The sequence below is a fragment of the Podarcis gaigeae genome, assembly GCF_964106915.1.
Source record: "Podarcis gaigeae genome assembly, chromosome: 10".
Classification (NCBI taxonomy): Eukaryota; Metazoa; Chordata; class Lepidosauria; order Squamata; family Lacertidae; genus Podarcis; species Podarcis gaigeae.
The window spans coordinates 1,570,021-1,596,908 of record NC_139686.1 but is presented as its reverse complement, the minus strand read 5'-3'; the positions used below and the strand labels follow the sequence as shown (position 1 = coordinate 1,596,908).

At 42.5% G+C, this 26,888-nt stretch overlaps 2 protein-coding genes and 1 long non-coding RNA gene across 18 annotated transcripts in view; 2 read left to right on the top strand and 1 right to left on the bottom strand.

Annotated features, from left to right (window-relative positions):
* Window positions 1–26,888, top strand: part of LOC310825931 (uncharacterized protein) — a 148,766-nt gene that overhangs the window by 57,139 nt on the left and 64,739 nt on the right. The window lies entirely within an intron of this gene.
* LOC310826297 overlaps window positions 1–26,888 on the top strand; it is a 153,036-nt gene that overhangs the window by 91,853 nt on the left and 34,295 nt on the right. The window lies entirely within an intron of this gene.
* LOC310826021 (uncharacterized protein) overlaps window positions 9,227–26,888 on the bottom strand; it is a 156,844-nt gene continuing 139,182 nt past the window's right edge. For 12 of the 14 annotated variants that reach the window (XM_083700452.1, XM_083700446.1, XM_083700455.1 and 9 more), the window contains 2 exons: window positions 11,828–11,972; window positions 9,227–11,307 (listed from right to left, as the gene is read on the bottom strand). In XM_083700452.1, coding sequence (XP_083556578.1) covers window positions 9,375–11,189 — 1,815 coding nt within the window. In that variant the 5' untranslated portion in view covers window positions 11,190–11,307; window positions 11,828–11,972 and the 3' untranslated portion in view covers window positions 9,227–9,374. The remainder of the gene's footprint in view (window positions 11,308–11,827; window positions 11,973–26,888) is intronic. The other 2 variants (XM_083700453.1, XM_083700451.1) reach the window with 2 other exon arrangements.

Sequence of the window (26,888 nt, the reverse complement as noted above, 5' to 3'; positions counted from 1 at the left end):
TTCAATATTTAATTGCTGTTCACCTTAACATATAAACACAAGAAATTCAAATACACGTCGTGTATTTAAGACTGATTTCCTGGTGAGTTCATTGCTGTGAAGAAAGAGTGGACACTGAAAGGAAAATGTCCCGTTCTCCATACATCTATTTTTTTTTTAAAAAAAATATTTATTACTTTTAAACCTTACAAAAAAGAAGAGAAAGAAAAGAAAGAAAAAAGAAGAAACAAAAAAAGAAAAAACAATACAATACAATATATAAACAATACACAACACAACATTAACACATTAAACTAAACAAAACAGAACAAAAACAATTTAAAAACATACATCATACCATTTCAATGCCTTATCTTTCATTCCCTTGTTTCATCAACCTCCTCTCACCTCCCTTATTGTATTCCACTTCTATTAATTGTTTCAGCAATTCCTTTCCATCTTTATCTATTTTCTGTCATATAATTATCTTAACTTATTTTAGCCTTATTTTCCATTAATACTATAATACTTATTTATGCTTAACGCCTTATAACATTTCTACTAAAGTCATATAATTTCATTCCAACATTTTTCTGACACTCATTAACTTAAAAATATTTCTGTAAATAGACTTTAAACTTTTTCCAATCTTCTTTCACCGTCTCTTCTCCCTGGTCTCGGATTCTGCCAGTCATTTCCGTCAGTTCCATATAGTCCATCAACCTGGTGATCTTCTGTCCGAGGCTCTTAACTTTTCCAAGTCCCTTCTGCAGGTCTTCTTCATATTTATACCTGCACTTTACTTTGTCTTCTGCTGATCTTGTTCTTAATTTCCTTCCTTTGATACTGAAGAGTAGATCTCGGGGAAGCTCCAACCTAGCAATGTTTTTATTCCTTCTCGACAGGTCAGCCAAATCTTCGTAGTTGAAACTAAAATCCAAAAGATATTTCAGGACGTATTTCAAAATCCCTCCAAATCTGAAAGTCCCCACAGCTCCAATCTCCTCCTGACCCAGGTCCAGGTCCCAAAGGTCAGTAAATCCCTGCATGAGATGATCTATCCAACTTTCCTTCTCCAGGCCAAGCAGGACTCCAATCCTCTAAAACTGACTTTCTCTGAATTCAATCATAGAAGGCAACAACTTATAATCATCAAATTGCCTCTGTAAGGCTGGGGCTCTCTCCTTCTCCACTTGTATTACTTTAGGTTCAACAACAACAACTTTCTCCCTTGCCTTCTCCACAGTTTGGCATGTCAAAGTAGATTCCTGTGTCGATTCCTGAATAGTTTCTGTATAGATATTCACTTTTTGTCCAAAATTAGTCACTTTTTGTCCCAAGTTATCAATTTTAATAGTCATCACATCCATCTTCTTGTGGAGCTGTTCCAATGAATCACTTATCTTACAAAATGCAATCACTAAGGCTTCTTCTGTCGACATGCTTAACCAATCCAAGGTCAATCCCTGGTTCTCACGGTTTTTTATCTTACAGCTGGAGATTCCACCAGCTCAACTCTTGTAACAGTTTCAAAGGCTCCCTCTAGAGGGAAACAATTTCTATTTGTATCAATCCTTTTAAGCACAGTTCAAGCAATAAAATTAGTTTCAATTTTCAGTTACTTTTACTCCTTTTTAAATGCAGAAGGAGACAATGGAAACAATATATTTCTCTTATTTAACTAGCTTTCAACAAACATTTTATTCACAGTCAATGAACTTTCCCAAAATGCCAGTCTTGCTGGCAGCCCGTTTCCAGGTTCAGAGCGGTGGTAATTTAACTTTCTTCACTCTCTCCTGCGGGCTTATGCGATCCAAAATTTTCCCCCTCTTCTCCTGCTTCCAAGGGGGGTTTAATGCTTTTAGTCAATGGAAGTTTAATCCTTTACAGAGGAATTTCCAGGACTTTAGCTTGCAAGCTCTTTGCTTCAATCTATTTACAAAAGGGGAAGGCGGACTTCCTGTTTGAAACCTCCCCGCTTTGGTGCCAAATTAAGACGTTTAAAAATCCAATTTTTCGTTCTACTCACGGGTAGTTGTTTAGAATCAAATTGTCCACAGGAAAAAGTCAGCGCTCTCCGGCAACAGCAATGCGGCTTCACTCCGTGAAAGAAGCAGTCAATTTAAAGCACCTGGTAAATTATACCAGGTTCAGTATATGGAATTGATGAACCAAGAAATAGAATGGAAAATTAAACAAATGAGACAGAAGACCTTTGAATCCGCTAATAAATGTGGTAATTTCTTGGCTTGGCAATTGAAGAAGAGACAAAAATTAAATATAGTGACAAATTTGGAAGTGGATGGAAAGAACATTTATAATCCAATTGAAATTAGAAGTTGCTTCCAGAGATACTTTAATCAACTGTATGCACAAGGGCCACAAAAAGACTCTGATATAGAACAATATTTGGAGAAAAATGGACTGAAGGAAATTTCAAGTGAGGGTAAAGTACTTCTGAACCAGAAAATAACTGAACAAGAAATAGAGAGTGCCATTTAAAGTATGCAACTGGGCAAATCTCTGGGGCCTGATGGACTGACTTCCAAATACTACAAAGCTTTAAAGGAATGGATATTACAACCTTTGAAGGAAGTCTGCAACAAAATTCTTGAAGGGAAATAAGCACCTGAAACGTGGAAAGAGGCCTACATCACGCTTATACTGAAGACAGAGACTGAGAAGACCCAACTTAAGAACTACCGCCCAATTTCTTTACTAAATGTGGATTACAAAATCTTTGCTGACATTTTAGCTAAAAGATTGAAAAAAGTATTGATGGGGGAGATTCATAGTGACCAAGCAGGCTTTCTCCCGAGAAGACATTTATCAGATAATGTAAGGAACATAATAGACATTTTGGAAATGTTAGAAGTTAATATAAATACAAAAGCTGCTTTGATATTTGTGGACGCGGAGAAAGCCTTTGACAACATTTCTTGGACCTTTATGAAGAAGAATCTCCAGGGGATGGGGGTAGGTCAAGGGTTTGAAAACGGTATAGGCGCAATATACTCTGAACAAAAGGCTAAACTTATAGTGAACAATGTGATTACGGAAGAACTTAAAATAGAGAAAGGGACACGCCAGGGGTGCCCAATTTCCCCATTACTCTTTATTTCGGTCCTGGAGGTTTTGTTGAACATGATAAGAAAGGACCAGTTGGTTAAAGGGGTTCAGGTCGGAGCGAAACAATATCAATTGAGAGCTTTTGCAGATGATTTGGTACTTAATTACAAGAGCCAGAATCTAGTACTAAAAGGGTTTTGGAATTGATGCAAGAATTTGGTCAAGTGGCAGGATTTAAATTGAATAAGTCAAAAACTAAGGTATTAGAGAAAACCTAACAGTTACTGAGAAAGAGAAGTTTCAGAATGAGACAGGTTTAACTGTGGCTAAGAGTGTAAAATATTTGGGGATCAATATGACAGCTAAAAATATGAATCTATTTAAAGACAATTATGAGAAATGTTGGAAACAAGTGAAAAAAGACCTAGAAATTTGGTCAAATTTGAAGCTTTCCTTGTCTGGTCGAATAGCAGTTATACAGATGAATGCATTGCCTAGAATGTTGTTTCTGTTCCAAACATTGCAAACTGTGGACAAGATGGAATGTTTCAAGGGTTGGCAGCAAGACATTTCTAAATTTATCTGGCAGGGCAAAAAGCCCAATATAAAATTTAAGATTTTAACTGATGCAAAGGAAAGAGGGGGGTTTGCCCTGCCAGACTTGAAACTTTATTATGAATCAGCAGCTTTCTGCTGGCTAAAGGACTGGCTGCTTCTCGAGAACACAGACATTTTAGATTTGGAAGGTTTTAACAATTTATTTGGGTTGCATGCATATTTGTGGTACGACAAGGTTAAGGCTCATAAAGGTTTTAAAAACCATATTGTCAGGAAAGCATTGTATAATGTCTGGATTAAATATAAAGATTTGTTGGAGAATAAAACTCCAAGGTGGTTGTCACCAATGGAGGCAAAAGCTTTGAAAAAACTTAATATGGAGTCTAAATGGCCAAAATATTGTGAAATTTTAGAACAGGAGGGTAATAAGTGGAAATTGCAGAGTTTTGAGAATCTAAAAGATAAAGTGCGAGACTGGCTTCAGTATTATCAAATACTGGAGGTCTATAAGTTGGACAGGAAAATTGGCTTTCAGGTGGAAAAATCAAAACTGGAAACAGAGTTGTTAGAACCCAAAACTAAGAATCTGTCAAAAATGTATAACTTGCGGTTGAAATGGAATACGCAGGATGAAACAGTTAAATCAGTTATGATTAAGTGGGCACAAGATATTGGTCATAACATTATGTTCGCTGACTAGGAAAGGTTGTGGACCACCGGTATGAAATTCACGGCATGTAATTGTAGAGATTCAGAACTTACAGGGTTAAGATGTTCTGAGTGACGCCTCACATTCTGACGTCAGTTTTGGAAGGAGGGAGGAGTTCTACTCACTGTTCTTTTTTGTCTCTGAGAGAGAAGGGCGGCCATGAATGCTAGCAGCCCAGGAGAATCTGAGAAATGCTGAGGTGTAAATATTCTGCTGTAATAAAAGGCTAATAAATGGACACACAAGTGCCTGATGTGTTTGCCTGGATCTAAGCAACAGTTTTTTTCCGCTGTGTTTTTACTCTGCAAGGCGTGACGGAGAGACGCAGATCGGCGCAGCTTGAGGGGAAACGTGCCGGACCGCTGTAAGCTGCACCTAATTGGGGCCGTAAACCAATTAGTCACGCTTAATTATTCAACAGGTTATGGGACTAATTACCGCCATAAAAGCTGTTGCTTTGAAGTCAGCTGGGTCAGCTGGGAAGACGCTACCGAAAGCGGAGGTCTGCGTTCTGAGGCAGAGCAGCTGGCTGAAAGAAGCTGAGTCTTGCCTGATGCTGAGAGACAAAGAAGTTTGCTGAGGGAATCGTTTCTCCAGAGACAGGTGCCGGAGGCTGCTTCAACGTGAGTAAGCTGGGGCACTGGGGGAGAAGATGACGCAGTCCCAAAAGCATGGCTTTGAGCTTAAGCTGCCATATGAAAAGCTGACGCAGGAAGGCTGGTGGACGTGGAGCCTCCACGTAGAACTGGTCCTGGTCGGAGAAAACCTTTGGGAGGCAGTGCAGCCGCCACAGACAGCGGCTGGAGCAGCTACAGAGCTGAGTGAAGCTGAAGAGTGTGTGCTAGCTTTCCTGGCAGAGAATGTGAGTGATGCACTGAAGCCTATTGTCCTAGATGCTAAGAGGCCTGAGGCTGCATGGCTGGCACTCCGTGAGGCTTGTGAAGCAGGAGTGGAACGCCAGAGCCTAGACGCGGCTGCATCCAAAGGGGAGAGGCAAGATGGCGCTGGGCACATTCTTGAGAGTCAACACACAGCTGAGGGAAGCTGTGAGCCCCCAGAGGGGGACGAAGGGACTATTGCTGGCAGCTGTACAAATGCTGCACTGTACCCGTGTGAGGAGCCAGGCCAGAGGCCAAGCGTTGGGAGCCCTTTACCCACCAGAGGGGGTGCAGGAAAACGTCCTGGGCGCCCTGAGAGCAGTGGGGGGGGCAGTGAGCGGTGGAAGCTCAGAAACGGCTTGTTTTCCAAAGGCAACCAAGAGTTGTTTTCGTCGTCAGCTGGGTTCTTTGAAGCTGCGGAGAGCTAGACGCTTCAAGGCCAGCCACCTGCGAAAAGTCCAGATAAGCCCTTCAAAGTTGCGTGGGAACGCAGAGACCAGTCCGGTCTCCAAGACAACGAAGGAAGTTGCTTCTACTGAAGCTGACAAGGTCCTGAACAAGGGGGAGCTGGTTGCCGTGGCAACCAGAGAGAACAGCTGCAGACGCCCAGAGGGAGGGGGCAGCGAGACTTTTGTTGCTATGGCGATGTTGAAGGACAGCTCTGAGAGAGACACTGAACTCTGCTTTGTAATCGATTCAGGAGCTAATCGCAACCTGGTTCCAGAGACCCCTGCTGTCGAGATGTGGAATTGCAAGGCAATTCCAGCTGGGAAAACTGTTCTGTTTGCAGATGGGGGAAAAAAGAAATGTAACTAATGTTGCAAAAATCTTTCTTTCTGTTTTGCAGGAGCAGTTGGAGGTTTGCACTGTACCGGGGATGCATCACTGTATCTTATCTGTCCCTTATTTGTTAAAAAAGGGGTTTAAGGTTTCTTTTGAAAATGATGCTTGCACAATCTCCAAGGGAGAGAAACAGCTGGTCAAAGTTAAAAAGGGGCAGAATGATCTCTTCATTCTTAGAACGCCTCTGGAGGGTGAGGGGAAGGTTGAGAGAGCACAAGCGTTGCATGCTACAGTTCCCACTCATGTTTCATGTGCTTGTGTTTGGCACAAGAAGACAGCTCATAGTTCTCTTGAAGAAATCCAGGTGTTATCAGAGTACACCAAAGGCTGTAAAATCAGGGAATGTGGGAGGACCCTACGTTGTAAGGCTTGCGAAAAGGCAAAGGTAAAAGGGTGCAGTTATCCCAGGGTGGAGAGGGTAACCACAAAACCTTTTGAGCTTGTGCACATAGATCTGTTGGGTCCCATGGAGGAGCCAAGTCTGGGAGGGGCCAGATTTCTGCTAACGACGCAGGATGATTTTTCGCAGAAGTCCTGGACTCATGCTCTCAAATCCAAGGAAGATGCAGCACAGCTGATTAAAAGTTGTGTTGAGGAGGTGGAACTAAGGTTCTCCACCAAAGTGCAAGCAGTCACTAGTGACAGAGGTGCAAAGTTTACTGGGTCTGCTTTGCAGAAGTTCTTTCACCAGAAAGGGATACGTCACAAGGTGACTTCTCCTCAAGAGAGGGGGGTGGCAGAGCTCAGAAGCGAGGCTCTGGTCAAAGCTGCACAGGTGTTGTTGTCAGACTCTGGGTTACCTCCAAGTTTTTGGATGGAAGCAATTAAGTATGTGAGTTTCACCTGGAATCGGACCTACAATTCAGTGGTAGGTGACACAGCTTTTTTCATGCTGCACGGCAGGAAACCCCAGATTCACTTTCTGTGTTCTTTTGGGGCAGCCGCATCTGTGCCGGTGCCTAAGGCTTTGCAAAGGCCAGGTGGACCCAAGTTCCAGAAAATGATCTTCTGTGTGTATGAGCCGGTTTCTAAAGAATGGAGGTTTGAGTACCCAGCAGGTGATCAGAGTAAGCTGCTGATCAGTAAACACGCTGAATTCTATGAGCAGGATGAAAGGTCAAAGACTCCTGCCAGGCGTGATGTTCTCTCAGAATGTCTTTCTGATTCAGAACAGGAAGGTTCTGATGAGGAGGAAGGAGAGCCAGGGGCTGAGTCTGCTGATGACGACCAGCTCACTGACCAAAGTCAGGAACAAGATGGGGCATCTCCACAAGTTGTAAAAGGAGAGCCCAAGAGTGAGCCTAGGTCTCCTGTGAGCGTAATGCAAAGGATTAGAATATGCTTTAAGTCAGAGGGGGAATCCCGTGATGCAGAGGACACACCTACTGGCCGCAGTGAGTCAGAGGAAACACCTGAGTTTGTGCCCAGGCGGTCCAGTCGCACAACAAAGGGCATTCCACCTGAGAGGTATCAGGCCACAGGGGTGTGGGTTGGTTTCGCACAATGCGAATCTGAGAGTTGTGAGGATGTTCCACAGGTGCCTGACAGAAACGCCAGGAAAAGGCGCAAGGCATTGGGGAAGGGTTTGATCTCACAGAGGTCTGTAAAGGTACATCCACAGGTCTCGTCAGAATGCAAGGCGAGAGGGGGTGTAGAGATTCAGAACTTACAGGGTTAAGATGTTCTGAGTGATGCCTCACATTCTGACGTCAGTTTTGGAAGGAGGGAGGAGTTCTACTCACTGTTCTTTTTTGTCTCTGAGAGAGAAGGGCGGCCATGAATGCTAGCAGCCCAGGAGAATCTGAGAAATGCTGAGCTGTAAATATTCTGCTGTAATAAAAGGCTAATAAATGGACACACAAGTGCCTGATGTGTTTCCCTGGATCTAAGCAACAGTTTTTCCCCGCTGTGTTTTTACTCTGCAAGGCGTGACGGAGAGACGTAGATCGGCGCAGCTTGAGGGGAAACGTGCCGGACCGCTGTAAGCTGCACCTAATTGGGGCCGTAAATCAATTAGTCACGATTAATTATTCAACAGTAATGCCCTGAGAGAGAATATTATGAAAATGATCTATAGGTGGTACATGACCCCAGTCAAGCTTGCAAAAATTTACCACTTATCAGATAACAAATGTTTGAAATGTAAAGAAAATGAAGGTACATTTTTTCACCTCTGGTGCACATGCCCAAGGATTAAGGCTTTCCTGGAAATGATATATAATGAAATGAAAAAGCTATTTAAATATACCTTCTTGAAGATACCAGAGGCCTTTCTCCTGGGTATGGTTAGCCATGTGGTGTTAAAGAAGGACAGAACTTTTTTATGTATGCTACTACAGCAGCAAGGATTCTTATTGCAAAGTATTGGAAGACACCAGATCTACCCACCCTGGAAGAATGGCAGATGAAGATGATAGACTACATGGGACTGGCAGAGATGGCTGGCAGAATCCGAGACCAGGACAAAGAGACAGCGGAAGAAGATTGGAAGAAGTTCAAAGGCTATCTTAATAAACATTATAAAATTAATGAAGGCTAGAGAGATATGGGTTTAAAAATTAGTGGTTTTCAGGGACGCTGATTAAGGAAAAAGAACAGAATTATCAAAACTATGGGAAATAAGGGAATGGATTTGCTGATAAGATAAATGAGATTAGAATACAGAAGGGGGAGGTGTGAGGAGGTCGGGGAAATTAGGTTCAGAAAATAAGGTTTGAAATTATACTTGTTTTTGGTCTTTTGTTTATGTATGTTTTTATTGTTGTCTGTGTTTATATGTTTTTATTGGAAACTTTAATAAATATCATTAAAAAAAAAAGCACCGCACCACTCACCCCACGTCGCTCCGGATCCCCGAAACTGGGTCTCCCTGCGAGTAGGGGAGGCGCAAAAGGTGCCAGCCGAATCCCACGCTCACAAGCTTCTCCCGCCTGTGATTTTTGTGGGTCTCCGCCTTCGCCGTGGTGGCCAGACCCTGATTTCCACGGAGCAAATTCTACCATTGCCAGAGGCGCCAACACGGAAGTCCTCCGTTCTCCATACATCTAAATGGGTTCTTCCATGTGAGAGTCCCTGGATGTTCCTTAAACACTCTATTGTAAATAAAGCAGTTTTTGCAAACTTTTCATTTAAACTGCTTCTCCTCTTTGAGTTTGTTGATGGTTTGTAGGGTTTCACTCCTAAAGTTCTTCCTGTCCGTGAGTCTGTTGATATAGGACTTCCACTAGGATTGAAACTCTCAACTTTCCTTATATTTATAAGGCTTATCTTTTGTGTGAATTTGTTGACATAAATCAAGCATTCCACGCTGACTGCAGCTCCTACCATCCGCCATACATTTAAACAATTTCTCCCCTGTGTGTCTGCTGATGTTTTCTAAGGTGTCCATTCTGCCTGAAGCTCTTTCCGCACTCCATGCATTTAAATGGTTTATCCCCAGTGTGAGTCTGTTGATGCAGATTGAGGTGTCCACCCTGACTGAAGCTCTTTCCGCACTCCATACATTTAAATGGTTTCTCCGATGTGTGAGTCTGTTGATGTCTTCTAAGGGTTGCATTGACACCGAAGCTCTTTCCGCACTCCATACATTTAAATGGTTTCTCCGCTGTGTGAGTCCGTTGATGTCTTCTAAGGTTCGCATTGGAACCGAAGCTCTTTCCACACTCCATACATTTATATGGTTTCTCCCCTGTGTGAGTCTGTTGATGTTTTCTACGGGTTCCACTATCACTAAAGCTCTTTCCACATTCCATACATTTAAATGGTTTTTCCCCTGTGTGAATCCGTTGATGTGTTCTAAGTTTTCCATTATCGCTAAAGCTCTTTCTGCATTCCAGGCATTTAAATGGTTTCTCCCCTGTGTGAGTCCGTTGATGTCTTCTAAGTTTTCCATTATCGCTAAAGCTCTTTCCGCATTCCAGGCATTTAAATGGTTTCTCCCCTGTGTGAGTCAGTTGATGTATATAGAGGTGTCCACTCTGACTAAAGCTCTTTAGACATTCCATACATTTATATGGTTTTTCCCCTGTGTGAATCCGTTGATGTGTTCTAAGTTTTCCATTATCGCTAAAGCTCTTTCCGCATTCCAGGCATTTAAATGGTTTCTCCCCTGTGTGAGTCCGTTGATGTCTTCTAAGTTTTCCATTATCGCTAAAGCTTTTTCCGCATTCCAGGCATTTAAATGGTTTCTCCCCTGTGTGAGTCAGTTGATGTATATAGAGGTGTCCACTCTGACTAAAGCTCTTTAGACATTCCATACATTTATATGGTTTCTCCCCTGTGTGAATCCATTGATGTGTTCTAAGGGTTGCATTGAAACTGAAGCTCTTTCCACACACCATACATTTAAATGGTTTCTCCCCTGTGTGAGTCCGTTGATGTGTTCTAAGCTTTCCATTGAAACTGAAGCTCTTTCCACACTCCATACATTGATATGGTTTCTCCCCGGTGTGAGTCCGTTGATGTGTTCTAAGTTTTCCATTATCACTAAAGCTCTTTCCGCACTCCAGGCATTTAAATGGATTCTCCTCTGTGTGAGTCCGTTGATGTATATTGAGGTGTCCACTCTGACTGAAGCTCTTTCCACACTCAATACATTGATATGGTTTCTCCCCTGTGTGAATCCGTTGATGTGTTCTAAGCTTTCCATTGAAACTGAAGCTCTTTCCACACTCCATACATTTATATGGTTTCTCCCCGGTGTGAGTCCGTTGATGTGTTCTAAGTTTTCCATTATCACTAAAACTCTTTCCGCACTCCAGGCATTTAAATGGTTTCTCCCCTGTGTGAGTCCGTTGATGTATATTGAGGTGTCCACTCTGACTGAAGCTCTTTCCACACTCCATACATTTATATGGTTTCTCCCCGGTGTGAGTCCGTTGATGTGTTCTAAGTTTTCCATTATCACTAAAGCTCTTTCCGCATTCCAGGCATTTATATGGTTTTTCCCCTCTGTGAGTCAGTTGATGTATATTGAGGTGTCCACTCTGACTGAAGCTCTTTCCACACTCAATACATTGAAATGGTTTCTCCCCTGTGGGAGTCCATTGATGTGTTCTAAGGGTTTCATTCTGACTGAAGTTCTTTCCGCACTCCATACCTTTAAATGGTTTCTCCCCTGTTGGAGGTCGTTGATGTGAACTATGAGTGCTCATTCAGTGAAGCACATTCCACATTTTAATTTCTATTCCTAATGGAACGAAATGTGCTGCATTCCCTGGAGTTCTGACTGTCTTCTCCATCTCCTTCTTCAGAGTGGGAGGAAAGGGAATCCTCTTTTGGTTTCAAGGAAGAGAACAAAGGGAAAGAGAAGACATCAAGCTCCATTAGCACCTTCTCCTATTTCAACGTCTCCTACATTCCCTCGCCTCCTACCCATGTTCCCAATTTTTAGGGATTGAAGTTGTTATGTCAAATGATAGTAATTAATGAGCAACTTTCAAAATCCTCAATCAATGTCCATGAAGCAGCACGATTTTTTAAAGAATTATGTGCTGTCTGATCTCATGCCCATCTTCTGATGCAAGACTATCCTAAAAGGACACTGAAAAGCAGGACATTCAAGGCAAATAGATAAACTGTACTTAGTGGAATATGGAGTATTGATTTATTGATGGACTGAAGTTGTGTTATTTCTGGGGACATGAATTTATTCCTGTTCTGTCTTAAAGATCATAAGCATACGATGTCACGGGGTGTTAGGGGAGCGGTAGTACCTTTGGCGGGGGAAATGTCATGCACCTTATGGGGTAATTTATCCACCATTGGTCCCCACCCTGCACTCAGCTCTCACCTGTTTCTTCCAGAAGCTTTCAGGATGGAATAGGGGCCACAATCCCAGGAACGGCTTCAACCAGCCGGCTAAACCAGGTGAGGATAGCTGCTGGGTCTCAAATTCTTGGTGGGTTGGAGAATTCTGCTGCAGGTGATGGCAGGCCCTGGTGGATGGAAAGGACGAGAAGAACAGTGAATCCCACAGTCAAGAAGGCAGATTCTGCCCATTCTGCAGAGGAAAGGGAAGGGCAGATGGGGCTCGTCAACCAGGGAAGGGAGCTCCTTGAGAAGGAAAACTCTGGTCATAATACTTTGGTGCACTCCTTCGCTTCCTCTTGAGTTATCTTCAGGAGAAGAAAAGGCTATGGAGGAAAACCAACACAAATCCAGAGTGGACTCTCTAAGATGGTTGGATGGTGTCCTGCCCACCTCCTTCCACTCACTCCTGCAGCCAAGCTGGTGCCTAACATACTGCTCTGCTTTCCTTGGGACTATATAAGCCAGGCTGAGAAGGGGGTCTTGTTGTCTAGGCAGCCCAGGACCCCCAAACACACTGTCCAGGCTGGCAGGACTGCTTACACAGCAGTTTCAGGGGGAGCGATGAACTCAGACCTGTGTATCAAAATCTCTCCAATGTAGAATATATAAACAAAACAGAACTGCTGCTTATATCATACATCACTTAAAAAGGATTCAGAATAGTTGGAGCTTTTGGGGGGGCAGGAACAGGAAAGCTTCTTTCACCATTATCCTTCCTATTGGGATTCAGGCCTCATAATGGAACTGAAATTGCCCTGGTTGTGCTCGTTGATAATCTTGGATGCGCTAGAGTCTGAGAGGAAAAGCTGTTTCCTGATGAAACGCTAAAATCTGCTATGATTAAATGGGCACAAGATGTGGGACATAACATAATGTTAGCTGACTGGGAACAGTTGTGGGCCACAGGTATGAAATTCACAGCATGTAATGCCTTAAGAGAGAATATTATGAAAATGATATACAGGTGGTACATGACACCAGTCAAGCTTGCAAAAATATATCATCTGCCCGACAATAAGTGTTGGAAATGTAAAGAAAATGAAGGTACATTCTTTCACCTTTGATGCACGTGCTCAAGGATTAAGGCTTTCTGGGAAATGATATATAATGAAATGAAAAAGGTATTTAAATATACCTTCCTGAAGAAACCAGAAGCCTTTCTCCTGGGCATGGTAGGCCAATTGGTGCCAAAAAAGGATAGAACTTTTTTTATGTACGCCGCAACAGCAGCAAGAATACTCATCACAAAGTACTGGAAGACACAAGATCTACCCACCCTGGAAGAATGGCAGATGAAAGTAATGGACTATATGGAACTGGCAGAAATGACTGGCAGAATCTGAGACCAGGGAGAAGAGTCGGTGGAAGAAGTTTGGAAAAAATTCAAAGAATATTTGCAGAAATATTGTAAAATTAATGAAAGTTAAAATGATGTTGGATTGAAATGAATTGGTTTTTAGCAATAAGGCTAGAATGAATTCTCAAAAATAGGTTGATAATAGATGAAAATATAAAGTTATAGCATATTAAGATATTGGATTAAGAATAAAACAAAGAGTGGAATCAGGGGTCAGGACTGCAACATTATTTATGCATTGGGATTCGGCTGCAGAACTGCAGAGTTTACTAAGCACACTTGCGGGGGGAAAGTCTACACTAGCGTCCATCTGGCATACTTCTGGGCAAACATATGCAGGGTTTTATTGCAGGGTCTTCAGTAGATTAGCCCTAAACTGAGGACGCCAAAAATTTTGGTTTGCTCCTTGGCGTATTGAGCTCCAAATTGCTGCTTGACTTCTCATGAAGCAAAGCTGCCACAAAGAACACTTGCCTCAAGGAAGACGGAGCTCACGCCTACCTAACAATATGTTTGCCCTGACAAAGCTAGAAGGTGCTGCCCGCCCCATTTTTTATTGGTTTTGTTGTTTAGTCATTTAGTCCTGTCCGGCTCTTCGTGACTCCGTGGACCAGAGCACGCCAGGCTCTTATAATACATAAACATAAACACAGAAAAGAACATTACATTTAACACAACATTTAACACAACATAAAAACTGAACAACAATAAAAATGCAAAAGATAAAAGAATTTTTCTTCTTCTTATTCCCTGGTATATTTACATTGCTAGAAGACTTCCTTGACACCTTCCAATCTGAATTTCATCATAACACATATTTAGCAGTTCCCATCATAACACATATTTAGCATCAATATCCTCTTTCATTACAAACTTCTTTTCCTTACTTCCAATTGTAATCCATAATAATCATTATTATTGATCTTTATCTCTTAGCCTCATCTATTACTTCTAGGAGTTTCTTATTTTATCTCATAGTTTACCACTTGCAAAATCTTCAGCTCCTGCTTTCAATTACGACAAACAAGGCACGGGAGCCCTGCTTGGGAGGGGGGGCACATGAGGGCAACCTGACAGACAGAACAACTCAAGAGGCATCAGCTCAAGTGCATCCCCCCCCCCAGGACAGAACTTTCTTTATGTATGCGACAACAGCAGCTAGAATTCTTATAGCAAAATATTGGAAAATACAAGATTTACCCACTCTGGAGGAATGGCAGATGAAGATGATTGAATACATGGGATTGGCGGAAATGACTGGCAGAATCCGAGACCAGGGGAAAGAGTCAGCGGAAGAAGATTGGAAGAAATTCAAGGACTATCTACAGAAATACTGTAAAATTAATGAAAGTTAGAATGATGTTGGACAGAAATTAAATGGTTACCAGCTGTAATGTAAAGGTGGAAAAATAAGTTAAGATAAGTTATATTAATGTGGTAATAAGGACTTTGCTGAATTTAAGTTTAAACTGGAATACAAAAGGAGGAGGTGAGAGGAAGTCCGGGATATAAGGTAATGGAGATAAGATTTGGGAATTATATCTGTTTTGTTTTGTTAAATGTATATTTATGTTCTCTGTTTATGTTTATGTTTTTCTGTTGTGTTAATTGGATCTTTTTGGTTTATAAAATTGAAAAAACTTTTAATAAATATTTATAAATTAAAAAAAAGGAATGTAAGAACCATGAACCTTGGTAAGTTGGATGTGGTCAAAAATGAGATGGCAAGAATAAATATTGACATCCTGGGCATCAGTGAACTAAAATGGACGGAAATGGGTGAATTCAGTTCGGATGACCATCATATCTACTACTGTGGGCAAGAATCCCGTAAAAGAAATGGAGTGGCCCTCATAGTCAACAAAAGAGTGGCGAAAGCTGTACTGGGATGCAATCTCAAAAAATGATAGAATGATCTCAATATCTCGATACGAATCCAAGGCAGACCTTTTAACATCACAGTAATCCAAGTTTATGCACCAACCACTGGTGCTGAAGAAACTGAAATTGACCAATTCTATGAAGACTTACAAGAAGTGTATAGAAGTGACACCAAAGAAGGATGTTCTTCTCATCATAGGGGATTGGAATGCTAAAGTAGGGAGTCAAGAGATAAAAGGAACAACTGGCAAGTTTGGCCTTGGAGTTCAAAACGAAGCAGGGCAAAGGCTAATAGAGTTCTGCCAAGAGAACAAGCTGGTCATCACAAATACTCTTTTCCAACAACACAAGAGACGACTCTACACATGGACATCACCAGATGGGCAGCATCGAAATCAGATTGATTATATTCTCTGCAGCCAAAGATGGAGAAGCTCTATACAGTCAGCAAAAACAAGACCTGGAGATGACTTTGGCTCAGATCATCAGCTTCTTATAGCAAAATTCAAGCTTAAACTGAAGAAAGTAGGAAAAACCACTGGGCCGGTAAGATACAATCTAAGTCAAATCCTTTATGAATACACAGTGGAAGCGAGGAACAGGTTTAAGGATTTAGATTTGGTGGACAGAGTGCCTGAAGAACTATGGACGGAGGCTTGTAACATTATACAAGAGGCAGCAACTAAAACCATCCCAGGGAAAAGGAAATACAAGAAAGCAAAGTGGCTGTCAAACGAGGCCTTACAAATAGCGGGGGAGAGAAGGCAAGCAAAATGCGAGGGAGATGGTGAAAGATACAGGAAATTGAATGCAGATTTCCAAAAAATAGCAAGAAGAGACAAGAAGGCCTTCTTAAACGAGCAATGCAAAGAAATAGAGGAAAACAATAGAATGGGAAAAACCAGAGATCTGTTCAAGAAAATTGGAGATATGAAAGGAACATTTTGTACAAAGATTACCATAATAAAAGACAAAAGTGGAAAGGACCTAACAGAAGCAGAAGACATCAAGAAGAGGTGGCAAGAATACACAGAGGAACTATACCAGAAAGAAATGGATGTCTCGTATACCCCAGGTAGTGTGGTTGCTGACCTTGAGCCAGACATCCTGGAGAGTGAAGTCAAATGGGCCCTAGAAAGCACTGCTAATAACAAGGCGAGTGGAAGTGATGATATTTCAGCTGAACTATTTAAAATTTTAAACGATGATGCTTGTCAGAAAGCTTATGCTGGCCAGCTGGCTTAGATAAGACTCCGGGCTCCTAGCCAGTTCCAAACGACTTGATTTATTTGACAAAGTTCAAACGTACATCTCCAGCGTTACAATTAGTGTCCTTCCCTTTGTGCACAGTTGCTGCCTCTGGTCTTACTTCCTCCTTTTCCGCACCCAGCATGCAAGTCTGCAAAAACTCCTCCCCTTACTTCCTCTGTGTACAGCCTGACTTGTCCCAGGCTCATCCTCCTCCCCCTCTACGTCAGACTGACTGTCAGACGACAAGCTGCTGATAATTTCTTGAGGCTCTCTATAACTGCTGGTTTCTGTCCTTTCACCTTTCCTGGTTTGGGGACTCTCCCATTCCACCACTGCCTTCACCTTCCCCGGGTCCATGGTCAACCCCTGGTCCAACAGCCGGTACCCCAGGAATTCGACTTCCTTTGCATGGAACTGACACTTCTCCAGCTTGACCCACAAGTGGTTCTCCTTGAATTTGCTCAGGACCTGCCGTACATCCTTCACGTGCTGTTGTTCGTCTTCTGAGAACACAAGAAGATCATCTAAAAAGCATACGCAGTTTTTGTAGAGTAAGGGTCCTAACACGTGGTGCATGAAGGCTTGGAAACAGTGACTTCCGCACTGCAAACCGAAGGGCATAACTAAATACTCAAACGCCCCCATCGGGGTGAACATGGTGGTCTTCCACTCATCGCCTTCTCGTACTCGGATAAGCTTGTAAGCCCCTCGGAGATCCAGTTTGGTGAAAATCTTCCCCTTCCGCACCTGTGCCAAAACATCGTCGATTCTCGGCATCGGGAAGGCCACCGGTTCCGTCTGGCTGTTCAAAATTTGAAAGTCCACCACCAGGCGTCGCCCTTTCATCGATCTCTTGTCAACGAAAAACACGGGACTCCCTCCTGCCGCCTTGGACTCCCTGATGAAACCCCTTCTCAGGTTTTTCTCAATAAACTCTTTTAGGTCCTGGAGCTCTCCCTCCGACATGGAATAGGTTTTCCCCACTGGCAATGTGGCCCCTGGTACCAGGTTGATCTGACAGTCATACGGCCAATGGGGTGGCAACGCATCTGCCTCTTTCTCACTGAACACCTCCTGTAGATCCCTGTAACACGACGGAATCTCGCTCGTCCCCACTCTGCATGCTGCTGCCCTCCTGCCCTCACTTTGTCGATCTAACCCTTGGGCTAAGCAGTTCTCCATGCAGTGCGTCGAGCCAAATGTCAGGGACCGTTGGTGCCAGGAAACCATCAGATCGTGCAACGCCAACCAGCTCATGCCCAATATGATAGGCGGCCCCGATCTTTGTTCCAGAGCGACATATCCCTTTTTAAATTCCAACAGCTCCTTCTCCATGTTGGAGCTATTTCCTTATCCCACCTCCTTTTCCAGCACAGAAAGAGAGATGAGAGGAAGCAAGCTGTCATAGAATCATAGAATCATAGAGTTGGAAGAGACCACAAGGGCCATCGAGTCCAACCCCCTGCCAAGCAGGAAACACCATCAGAGCACTCCTGACATATGGTTGTCAAGCCTCTGCTTAAAGACCTCCAAAGAAGGAGACTCCACCATATTCCTTGGCAGCAAATTCCACTGTCAAACAGCTCTTACTGTCAGGAAGTTCTTCCTAATGTTTAGGTGGAATCTTCTTTCTTGTAGTTTGGAACCATTGCTCCGTGTCCGCTTCTCTGGAGCAGCAGAAAACAACCTTTCTCCCTCCTCTATGTGACATCCTTTTCTATATTTGAACATGGCTATCATATCCCCCCTTAACCTCCTCTTCTCCAGGCTAAACATGCCCAGCTCCCTTAGCCGTTCCTCATAAGACATCGTTTCCAGGCCTTTGACCATTTTGGTTGCCCTCCTCTGGACGCGTCAGAAAGCTTATGCTGGCCAGCTGGCTTAGATAAGACTCCGGGCTCCCAGTCAGTTCCAAACGACTTGATTTATTTGACAAAGTTCAAACGTACATCTCCAGTGTTACAATTAGCATCCTTCCCTTTGTGCGCAGTTGCTGCCTCTGGTCTTACTTCCTCCTTTTCTGCACCCAGCATGCAAGTCTGCGAAAACTCCCCCCCCCTTACTTCCTCTGTGTACAGCCTGACTTGTCCCAGGCTCATCCTCCTCCCCCTCTATGTCAGACTGACTGTCAGACGACAAGCTGCTGATAATCTCTTGAGGCTCTCTATAACTGCTGGTTTCTGTCCTTTCACCTTTTCCCGTTTGCCTCTCCCTGACAATGCTGTCAAGGTGCTACACTCAATATGCCAGCAAATTTGGAAAACACAGCAGTGGCCAGAAGATTGGAGAAGATCAGTCTACATCCCAATCCCAAAGAAGGGTAGTGCCAAAGAATGCTCCAACTACCGCACAATTGCACTCATTCACACGCTAGCAAGGTTATGCTTAAAATTCTTCAAGGCAGGCTTAAGCAGTATGTGGACCGAGAACTCCCAGAAGTGCAAGCTGGATTTCGAAGGGGCAGAGGAACCAGAGACCAAATTGCAAACATGCACTGGATTATGGAGAAAGCTAGAGAGTTCCAGAAAGACATCTACTTCTGCTTCATTGACTATGCAAAAGCCTTTGACTGTGTCGACCACAACAAACGATGGCAAGTTCTTAAAGAAATGGGAGTGCCTGATCACCTCATCTGTCTCCTGAGAAATCTCTATGTGGGACAAGAAGCTACAGTTAGAACTGGATATGGAACAACTGATTGGTTCAAAATTGGGAAAGGAGTATGTCAAGGCTGTATATTGTCCCCCTGCTTATTTAACTTATATGCAGAATTCATCATGCGAAAGGCTGGGCTGGATGAATCCCAAGCCGGAATTAAGATCACCGGAAGAAATATCAACAACCTCAGATATGCAGATGACACAACCTTGATGGCAGAAAGTGAGGAGGAATTAAAGAACCTTTTAATGAGGGTAAAAGAGGAGAGCACAAAATATGGTTTGAAGCTCAACATCAAAAAAATGAAGATCATGGCCACTGGTCCCATCACCTCCTGGCAAATAGAAGGGGAAGAAATGGAGGCAGTGAGAGATTTTACTTTCTTGGGCTCCATGATCACTGCAGATGGTGACAGCAGCCACGAAATTAAAAGACGCCTCCTTCTTGGGAGAAAAGCAATGACAAACCTAGAGAGCATCTTAAAAAGCAGAGACATCACCTTGCCAACAAAGGTCCATATAGTTAAAGCTATGGTTTTCCCAGTAGTGATGTATGGAAGTGAGAGCTGGACCATAAAGAAGGCTGATCGTCGAAGAATTGATGCTTTTGAATTATGGTGCTGGAGGAGACTCTTGAGAGTCCCATGGACTGCAAGAAGATCAAACGTATCCATTCTTAAGGAAATCAGCCCTGAGTGCTCACTGGAAGGACAGATCCTGAAGCTGAGGCTCGCTGGAAAAGACCCTGATGTTGGGAAAGATGGAGGGCACAAGGAGAAGGGGACAACAGAGGACGAGATGGTGGGACAGTGTTCTCGAAGAGACCAATGTGAGGGAGGCAGTGGGAGACAGGAGGGCCTGGCGTGCTCTGGTCCAGGGGGTCACGAAGAGTCGGACATGACTAAACGACTAAACAACAACAACAACAATATTTCAATTAAAAAACTAAAATAAAAAAGAACAAATTATAGTCAAAATTGCATTTATTAATTTCTTGGGGCTCCCCACGGTCTGGATCTCTGAAGCAGATCCCCACATCTTAGTCCTGCTTCTCCTTGTTGTTTCCATATTTCCCACATTTCGTTTCCATTTTTCCACATCTTGATATTTGTTGTTGAGTCGTTTAGTCGTGTCCGCCTCTTCGTGACCCCCTGGACCAGAGAACGCCAGGCACTCCTGTCTTCCACTGCCTCCCGCAGTTTGGTCAAACTCATGCTGTTAGCTTCGAGAACACTTTTTTAAAAAAATAATATTTATTAATTTTCCAACAATTTAAACACTACAAAACAAACTAGACAATACAATACAATACAAAAACACTACATAACACTAACACACATTAAACAAACGAAACAAAATAAAAACAAATTAAAACACATCAAACAGTTTCATTATCTTATCTTTCATTCACTTATTTCAACGACCTCCTCACACCTCCCTTTTTGTATTCCACTTCTATTGTTTCAGCAATTCCTTTCCATCTTCCTCTGTTTTCTATCCTGTAATTATCCTAACATATCCTAACCTTATTTTCCCCTTTGATACTCTAATAATCTATTTATACTTAATTCCTTAACATTTCTGCTAAAGCCATATAACTTCATTCCCATATTTTTCTAACATTCATTAATTTTACAATATTTCTGTAAATAGTCTTTAAACTTTTTCCAGTCTCCTTCCACCGACTCTTCTCCCTGGTCTCGGATTCTGCCAGTCATTTCCGCCAGTTCCATATAGTCCATCAACTTCATCTGCCATTCTTCCCAGGTGGGTAGATCTTGTGTCTTCCAGTACTTTGCAATAAGTATTCTTGCTGCTGTTGTAGCATACATAAAGAAAATTCTATCCTTCTTTGGCACCAATTGGCCGACCATGCCCAGGAGAAAGGCCTCTGGTTTCTTCAGGAAGGTATATTTAAATACCTTTTTCATTTCGTTATAAATCATCTCCCAGAATGTCTTAATCCTTGGGCATGTCCACCAAAGATGAAAGAATGTGCCTTCAGTCTCATTACATTTCCAACATTTATTTTCAGGCAAATGGTAAATTTTTGCAAGCTTGACTGGTGTCATGTACCACCTATAAATCATTTTCTTTAAATTTTCTCTTAGGGCATTACATGCTGTAAACTTCATACCTGTGGTCCATAACTGTTCCCAGTCAGCCATCATTATGTTATGTCCAACGTCTTGTGCCCATTTAATCATAACTGATTTTACCGTTTCATCCTGAGTGTTCCATTTCAACAGCAAGTTATACATTCTTGGCAAATTCTTAATTTTTGAATCTAACAATTCTGTTTCCAATTTTGATTTTTCCACCTGGAAGCCAACATACATGCCTCCATTATAGCCAAATTATATGCCTCCATTATTTGATAATAATGGAGCCAATCTCGCACTTTGTTTTTCAATTTTTCAAAACTCTGCAGTTTTATTCTGTCTCCATCTTGTTCCAGAATTTCCCAATATTTCGGCCATTTGGCCTCCATATTGAGTTTTTTCTGTGCCTTCGCTTCCATTGGTGACAAGCACCTTGGGGTTTTCTTTTCTAACAAATCCTTATCTCTTATCTGTCAGGGAACTGCCATTGGAGCCAAGGGTGGTGCTAAGGCTCCCTGATGACGCAGGAGAGGGAACCAGCAAGGAGAGAGCGGAAGCTTCCGCTGGGGAAGGAAATAAACGTGACGCCAGGGAGAAAGGGGAGTCTGAGGGAGCTTCGGAGGGAAGGCTCCAGGACTCTTCCAGTGAAACCAGCGGGGAGAGCAGGGGACATCCTCTGGGGACGCCCACTCTGCGCAGAAAGCTTCCGCGCAGAGAAGCTAGGAGGCGATTGGGTGTGAAGTTCCTTTAAGACCCCACGTTGCAGGCGGCAGCCTCACCTGCAGCGAAACAAAATGCAGCTGCCCTGGACGAGTGGAGCCAGGCTGGGGGGCACCGTGGGGACCCCGGAAAGGTGCCCCTAGAGATATATCTGGCAGGGCAAAAAGCCAAGAATTAAATATAAACTACTAACAGATGCAAAAGAAAGAGGAGGCTTTGCCCTGCTAGATCTGAAGTTAAACTATGAAGCATCATGTCTTTGCTGGATAAAAGAATGGATTAAACTTAAAAATACAAAGCTCCTGGATTTGGAAGGATTTGACAATAGATTTGGATGGCATGCGCACCTCTGGAAAGAAAAGAAAAAGGGTTATAAATCATTTGAAAACCATATCTTCCGGAGATCGCTATTGGAAGTTTGGGACAGATACAAAAACATATTAGAAATGGGGGTCCCACATTGGTTATCCCCATTAGAGGTTATAGGTGTCAAAAAAACCAATATGAGAAGTGATTGGATTACCTATGGAAATTTGGTGGTGAAGGAAGGAGGGAAGTGGAGATTGAAACCATACGAACAAGTAAAAGAACATGTTTATGACTGGCTGCACTACTATCAAATAAGTGAAATGTTTTAAAAGGATGTGAAAGAAAAAGGGTATAAAGAAAAGGATTCAAAATTTCAAACAGAAATTGTCAATAATGATTGTAAGATAATTTCCAAAATGTATAAAATTTTGTTGGAATGGCATACAATGGATGAGGAAGTAAAAGTGGTAATGATTCAATGGGCCAAAGATTTAAGGATATAACATAGAAATGGATGATTGGCAAAGAATATGGAATGAAAACCTGAAGTTTACAGCATGTATCACATTAAAAGAAAATGTTATGAAGATGGTATATAGGTGGTATATGACACCAGTAAAACTAGCAAAAATGTACAAAACTTGCAATAAATGTTGGAAATGTAATGAGAAAGAAGGTACATTTATGCATATGTGGTGGGATTGTAAGAAAGTAAGGGGGTTCTGGGAGATGATATATAACGAACTAAAGAAAATGCTAAAATATAGCTTTGTTAAGAAACCAGAAACCTTCCTGCTGGGAATAACAAGAACGGACATAAATAGGAGAGACTGTAAACTTTTTCAGTATGCAATAACAGCAGCAAGAATATTGTTGGCCCAAAAATGGAAACAAGAAGAAGTACCGACTTTGGAAGAATGGAGAACAAAATTAACAGACTATGCAGAATTGGACAAACTAACTGGGAAAATTAGATTCCAAAAGGATCATAGGTTTTTTGAGGACTGGGGAAAATTTACAGAGTATTTGAAAACTGTATGTGAGGAATGTACAACGCTAGTGTGCTTTAAAGAAGCTTTGTGAAAATATAAGGAATATTGTAAGAAAGTAAATAAGGATAGAAATATAGTATCTAATGGCAATATTGAAACTAAGGAATGTGAAGATAGGATTCTAACTACGAATGATTGTTAGAGAAGTTGAGGGAGGTCCAATAAGCTAAAATATGTGATGTGTAAATTGGTATGATTGGAGTTTTTCATGGAATAATTTTAATAAAAATTTATATTAAAAAAAAGGAAAGGTGCCCCTAGAAGAAATGTTCATAAATGATCTAGACTTAGGAGGGAGCAGGAAGGGGGCAAAGTTTGCTGATGGCAGTAAATTGTCCCAGGGTACATGAGTGAATGTGGGGCCCCCAGGAGACTTCCCTAGTACCTGCACCCCTCCTTCTCTCTCTTGAAATTAGGCTTGGGGGGAAATCTCCCATTCAATTTCAGTATTCCAAGTTTTCTTCAGAACACACAGGGCAGGAGGCAGTTCTGGTGAAGAAGCAGTGCTGGGAGATCATGCGGTGGGGGGGGACAAAGTTTGGTGCAAAAATCAAAGGTACTTTCATCTAAAATTATACTCACTATTGTGAGATGCTACCTTCATTATTATGCAGTTTTACATATAAACACCAGAACTTCACATATACCTCATGCTTTTAGGAATGATTTCCTGCTGAGTTCATTGCTCAGAGTGGACTCTGAGCGGAAGACATCCCACACTCCATACATCTAAATGGGTTCTCCCATGTGAGAGTCACGGCATGTTCCTTGATCACTCCATTATAAATAAAGCAGTTTCTGCAGTCTTTTCATATAAACTGCTTCTCCTCTTTGAGTTTGTGATGGTTTGAAGGGTGTCAACTGTTAAAGTTCTTCCTGTCCATGAGTCTGTTGATTTTGAACTTCCACTAGGACTGAACCTCTATCTACTTTCCTGATATTTATATGGTTTGTCTTTTGTGTGAGTTTGTTGACATAAATCAAAGGTTCCACTCTGACTGAAGCTCCTTCCAAAGTCCATACATTTAAATGGTTTATCCCGTGTGAGTCTGTTGATGTTGTATAAGATTTCCACTCTGAGTGAAGCAGTTACTGTACTCCATACATTGAAATGGTTTCTCCCGTGTGAGTCCGTTTATGTGTTCTAAGGGCTCCACTCTGATTGAAGCTCTTTCCACACTCGATACATTTAAATAGTTTCTTACCGATGTGTGTCTGTTGATGTCTTCTCAGGTTTCCACTATAACTGAAGCTCTTTCCACACTCGACACATGTAAATGGTTTCTCCCCTGTGTGAGTCCATTGATGTGATCTAAGCTCTCCACTCCGACTGAAGCTCTTTCCACACTCCATACATTCATATGGTTTCTCCCCTGTGTGAATCCGTTGATGATTTCTAAGGTGTGCACTCTGACTGAAGCTCTTTCCACAATCCATGCATTTAAATGGTTTCTCCCCTGTGTGAGTCCGTTGATGTCTTCCAAGGCTTCCACTTTCATTAAAGCTCTTTCCACACTCCAGACATTCATATGGTTTCTCCCCTGTGTGACTCCGTTGATGATATCTAAGGTCTCCACTATGACTGAAGCAATTTCCACACTCCATACATTCATATGGTTTCTCCCCTGTGTGAGTACGTTGATGTCTTCTCAGGTTTCCACTATGACTGAAGCTCTTTCCACACTCCACACATGTAAATGGTTTCTCCCCTGTGTGAGTCCGTTGATGTGATCTAACCTCTCCACTCTGACTGAAGCTCTTTCCACACTCCATACATTCATATGGTTTCTCCCCTGTGTGAATCCGTTGATGATTTCTAAGGTGTGCACTCTGACTGAAGCTCTTTCCACACTCCATACATTTATATGGTTTCTCCCCTGTGTGAGTCCGTTGATGATATTTAAGGTCTCCACTCTGACTGAAGCTCTTTCCACACTCCATGCATTTAAATGGCTTCGCCCCTGTGTGAATTCGTTGATGTATTTTAAGGTCTGAATTCTGACTGAAGCTTTTTCCACATTCCATACAATTATATGGTTTCACCCCTGTGTGAGTCTATTGATGTCTTCTAAGGTTTCCAGTATCACTAAATCTCTTTTCACACTCCATACACTGAAACGGTTTCTCCCCTGTGTGAGTCCGTTGATGTTGTCTAAGGTGTCCACTTTGACTGAAGCTCTTTCCACAATCCATACATTGAAATGGTTTCTCTCCTGTATGAGTCCGTTGATGTTGTCTAAGGCTTCCACTATCATTAAAACTCATTTCACACTCCATACATTGAAATGGTTTCTCCCCTGTGTGAGTCCCTTGATGTCTTCTAAGGCTTCCACTATCATTAAAGCTCTTTCCACACTCCATACATAAATATAGTTTTTCCCCTGTGTGAGTCCGCTGGTGTGTTCTACGTTTTGCATTGAAACAGAAGCTGTTTCCACACTCCATACCTTTAAGTGGGTTCTTTCCTTTTTGTGTTTGTTGATGTGAACTATGTGTGCTCATTCAGTGAAGCATATTCCACATTTCACACATTTTAATGGCTATTCCTAATGAAACGAAAGGTGTCCTGTCCCCTGCAATTCTGTCTTCTCCATCACCTTCTACAGAGTGGGCAGAATGGAAATCCTGATTGGGCTTCAGGTGAAAGAACAGACACAAAAAATGGATACATCAACCGCCATTAGCACCTTCTCTTATTTCAACATCTCCTGCATTCTCCCATGTCCTACCCATGTTCCCAATTTTTAGGAAATGAAAATGCTATGATGTCAAATGATAGTAATACATCAGCAACCTTTCATAATCCTCAATCATCTTTAATAACACAGCATGATCTTGGAATACTGTTGTCCTGTGGGATTGCCTTTCAAATCAAGTGGTTGCCCCCGTTTCCACCTCTAGTTCTTCATGAATCACCTGCACATTCCCGCTGACCTCAGGAGGTCGATATGGACCATTTTGGGAGACCCAGGCCTTCATCTCTTCCAGGGACTGTGGTCTGGGTCAGTCAGAGAACTAGTGACAAGGCTAGGTGCTTGGGGTCAGCTGAATGGGTGCTCAGGGAAGCTCCTGTTCTTGGAGATGGACCGCTGTCCTCATGCCTTGCATTGCATGGAGAGAGGAGAAGCAGATGGCACATGGGAATCCCAGGCGGAAACGCCCACCCCAATGGTTCTTTATAATGATGATGTGCTGCCTGATGCTGTGCTTATCTTCTGACAGAGGACTATTCTAATCTGGCACTGAAAAGCAGGATATTCAAGGCGAGGAGATAACTGTACTTAATGGTAGGCAGCCATATTGGTCTGACACAGCTGAAGTAAAAAAGTAATAAAAATAGTCCAGTAGCAACTTAGGGCCTTGGGAGAAAAGTAATGACAAACCTAGACAGCATCTTAAAAAGCAGAGACAACACCTTGCCAAGAAAGGTCCTTATAGTTCAAGCTATTGTTTTCCCAGTCGTGATGTATGGAAATGAGAGCTGGACCATAAAGAAGGCTGATCACCAAATAATTGATGCTTTTGAATTCTGGTGCTGGAGGAGACTCTTGAGAGTCCCATGGACTGCAAGAAGATCAAACCTCTCCATTCTTAAGGAAATCAGCCCTGAGTGCTCACTGGAAGGGCAGATCCTGAAGCTGAGGCTCCAAGATTTGGCCACCTCGTGAGAAGAGAAGACCCCCTGGAAAAGGTCCTAACGTTGGAAAGATGG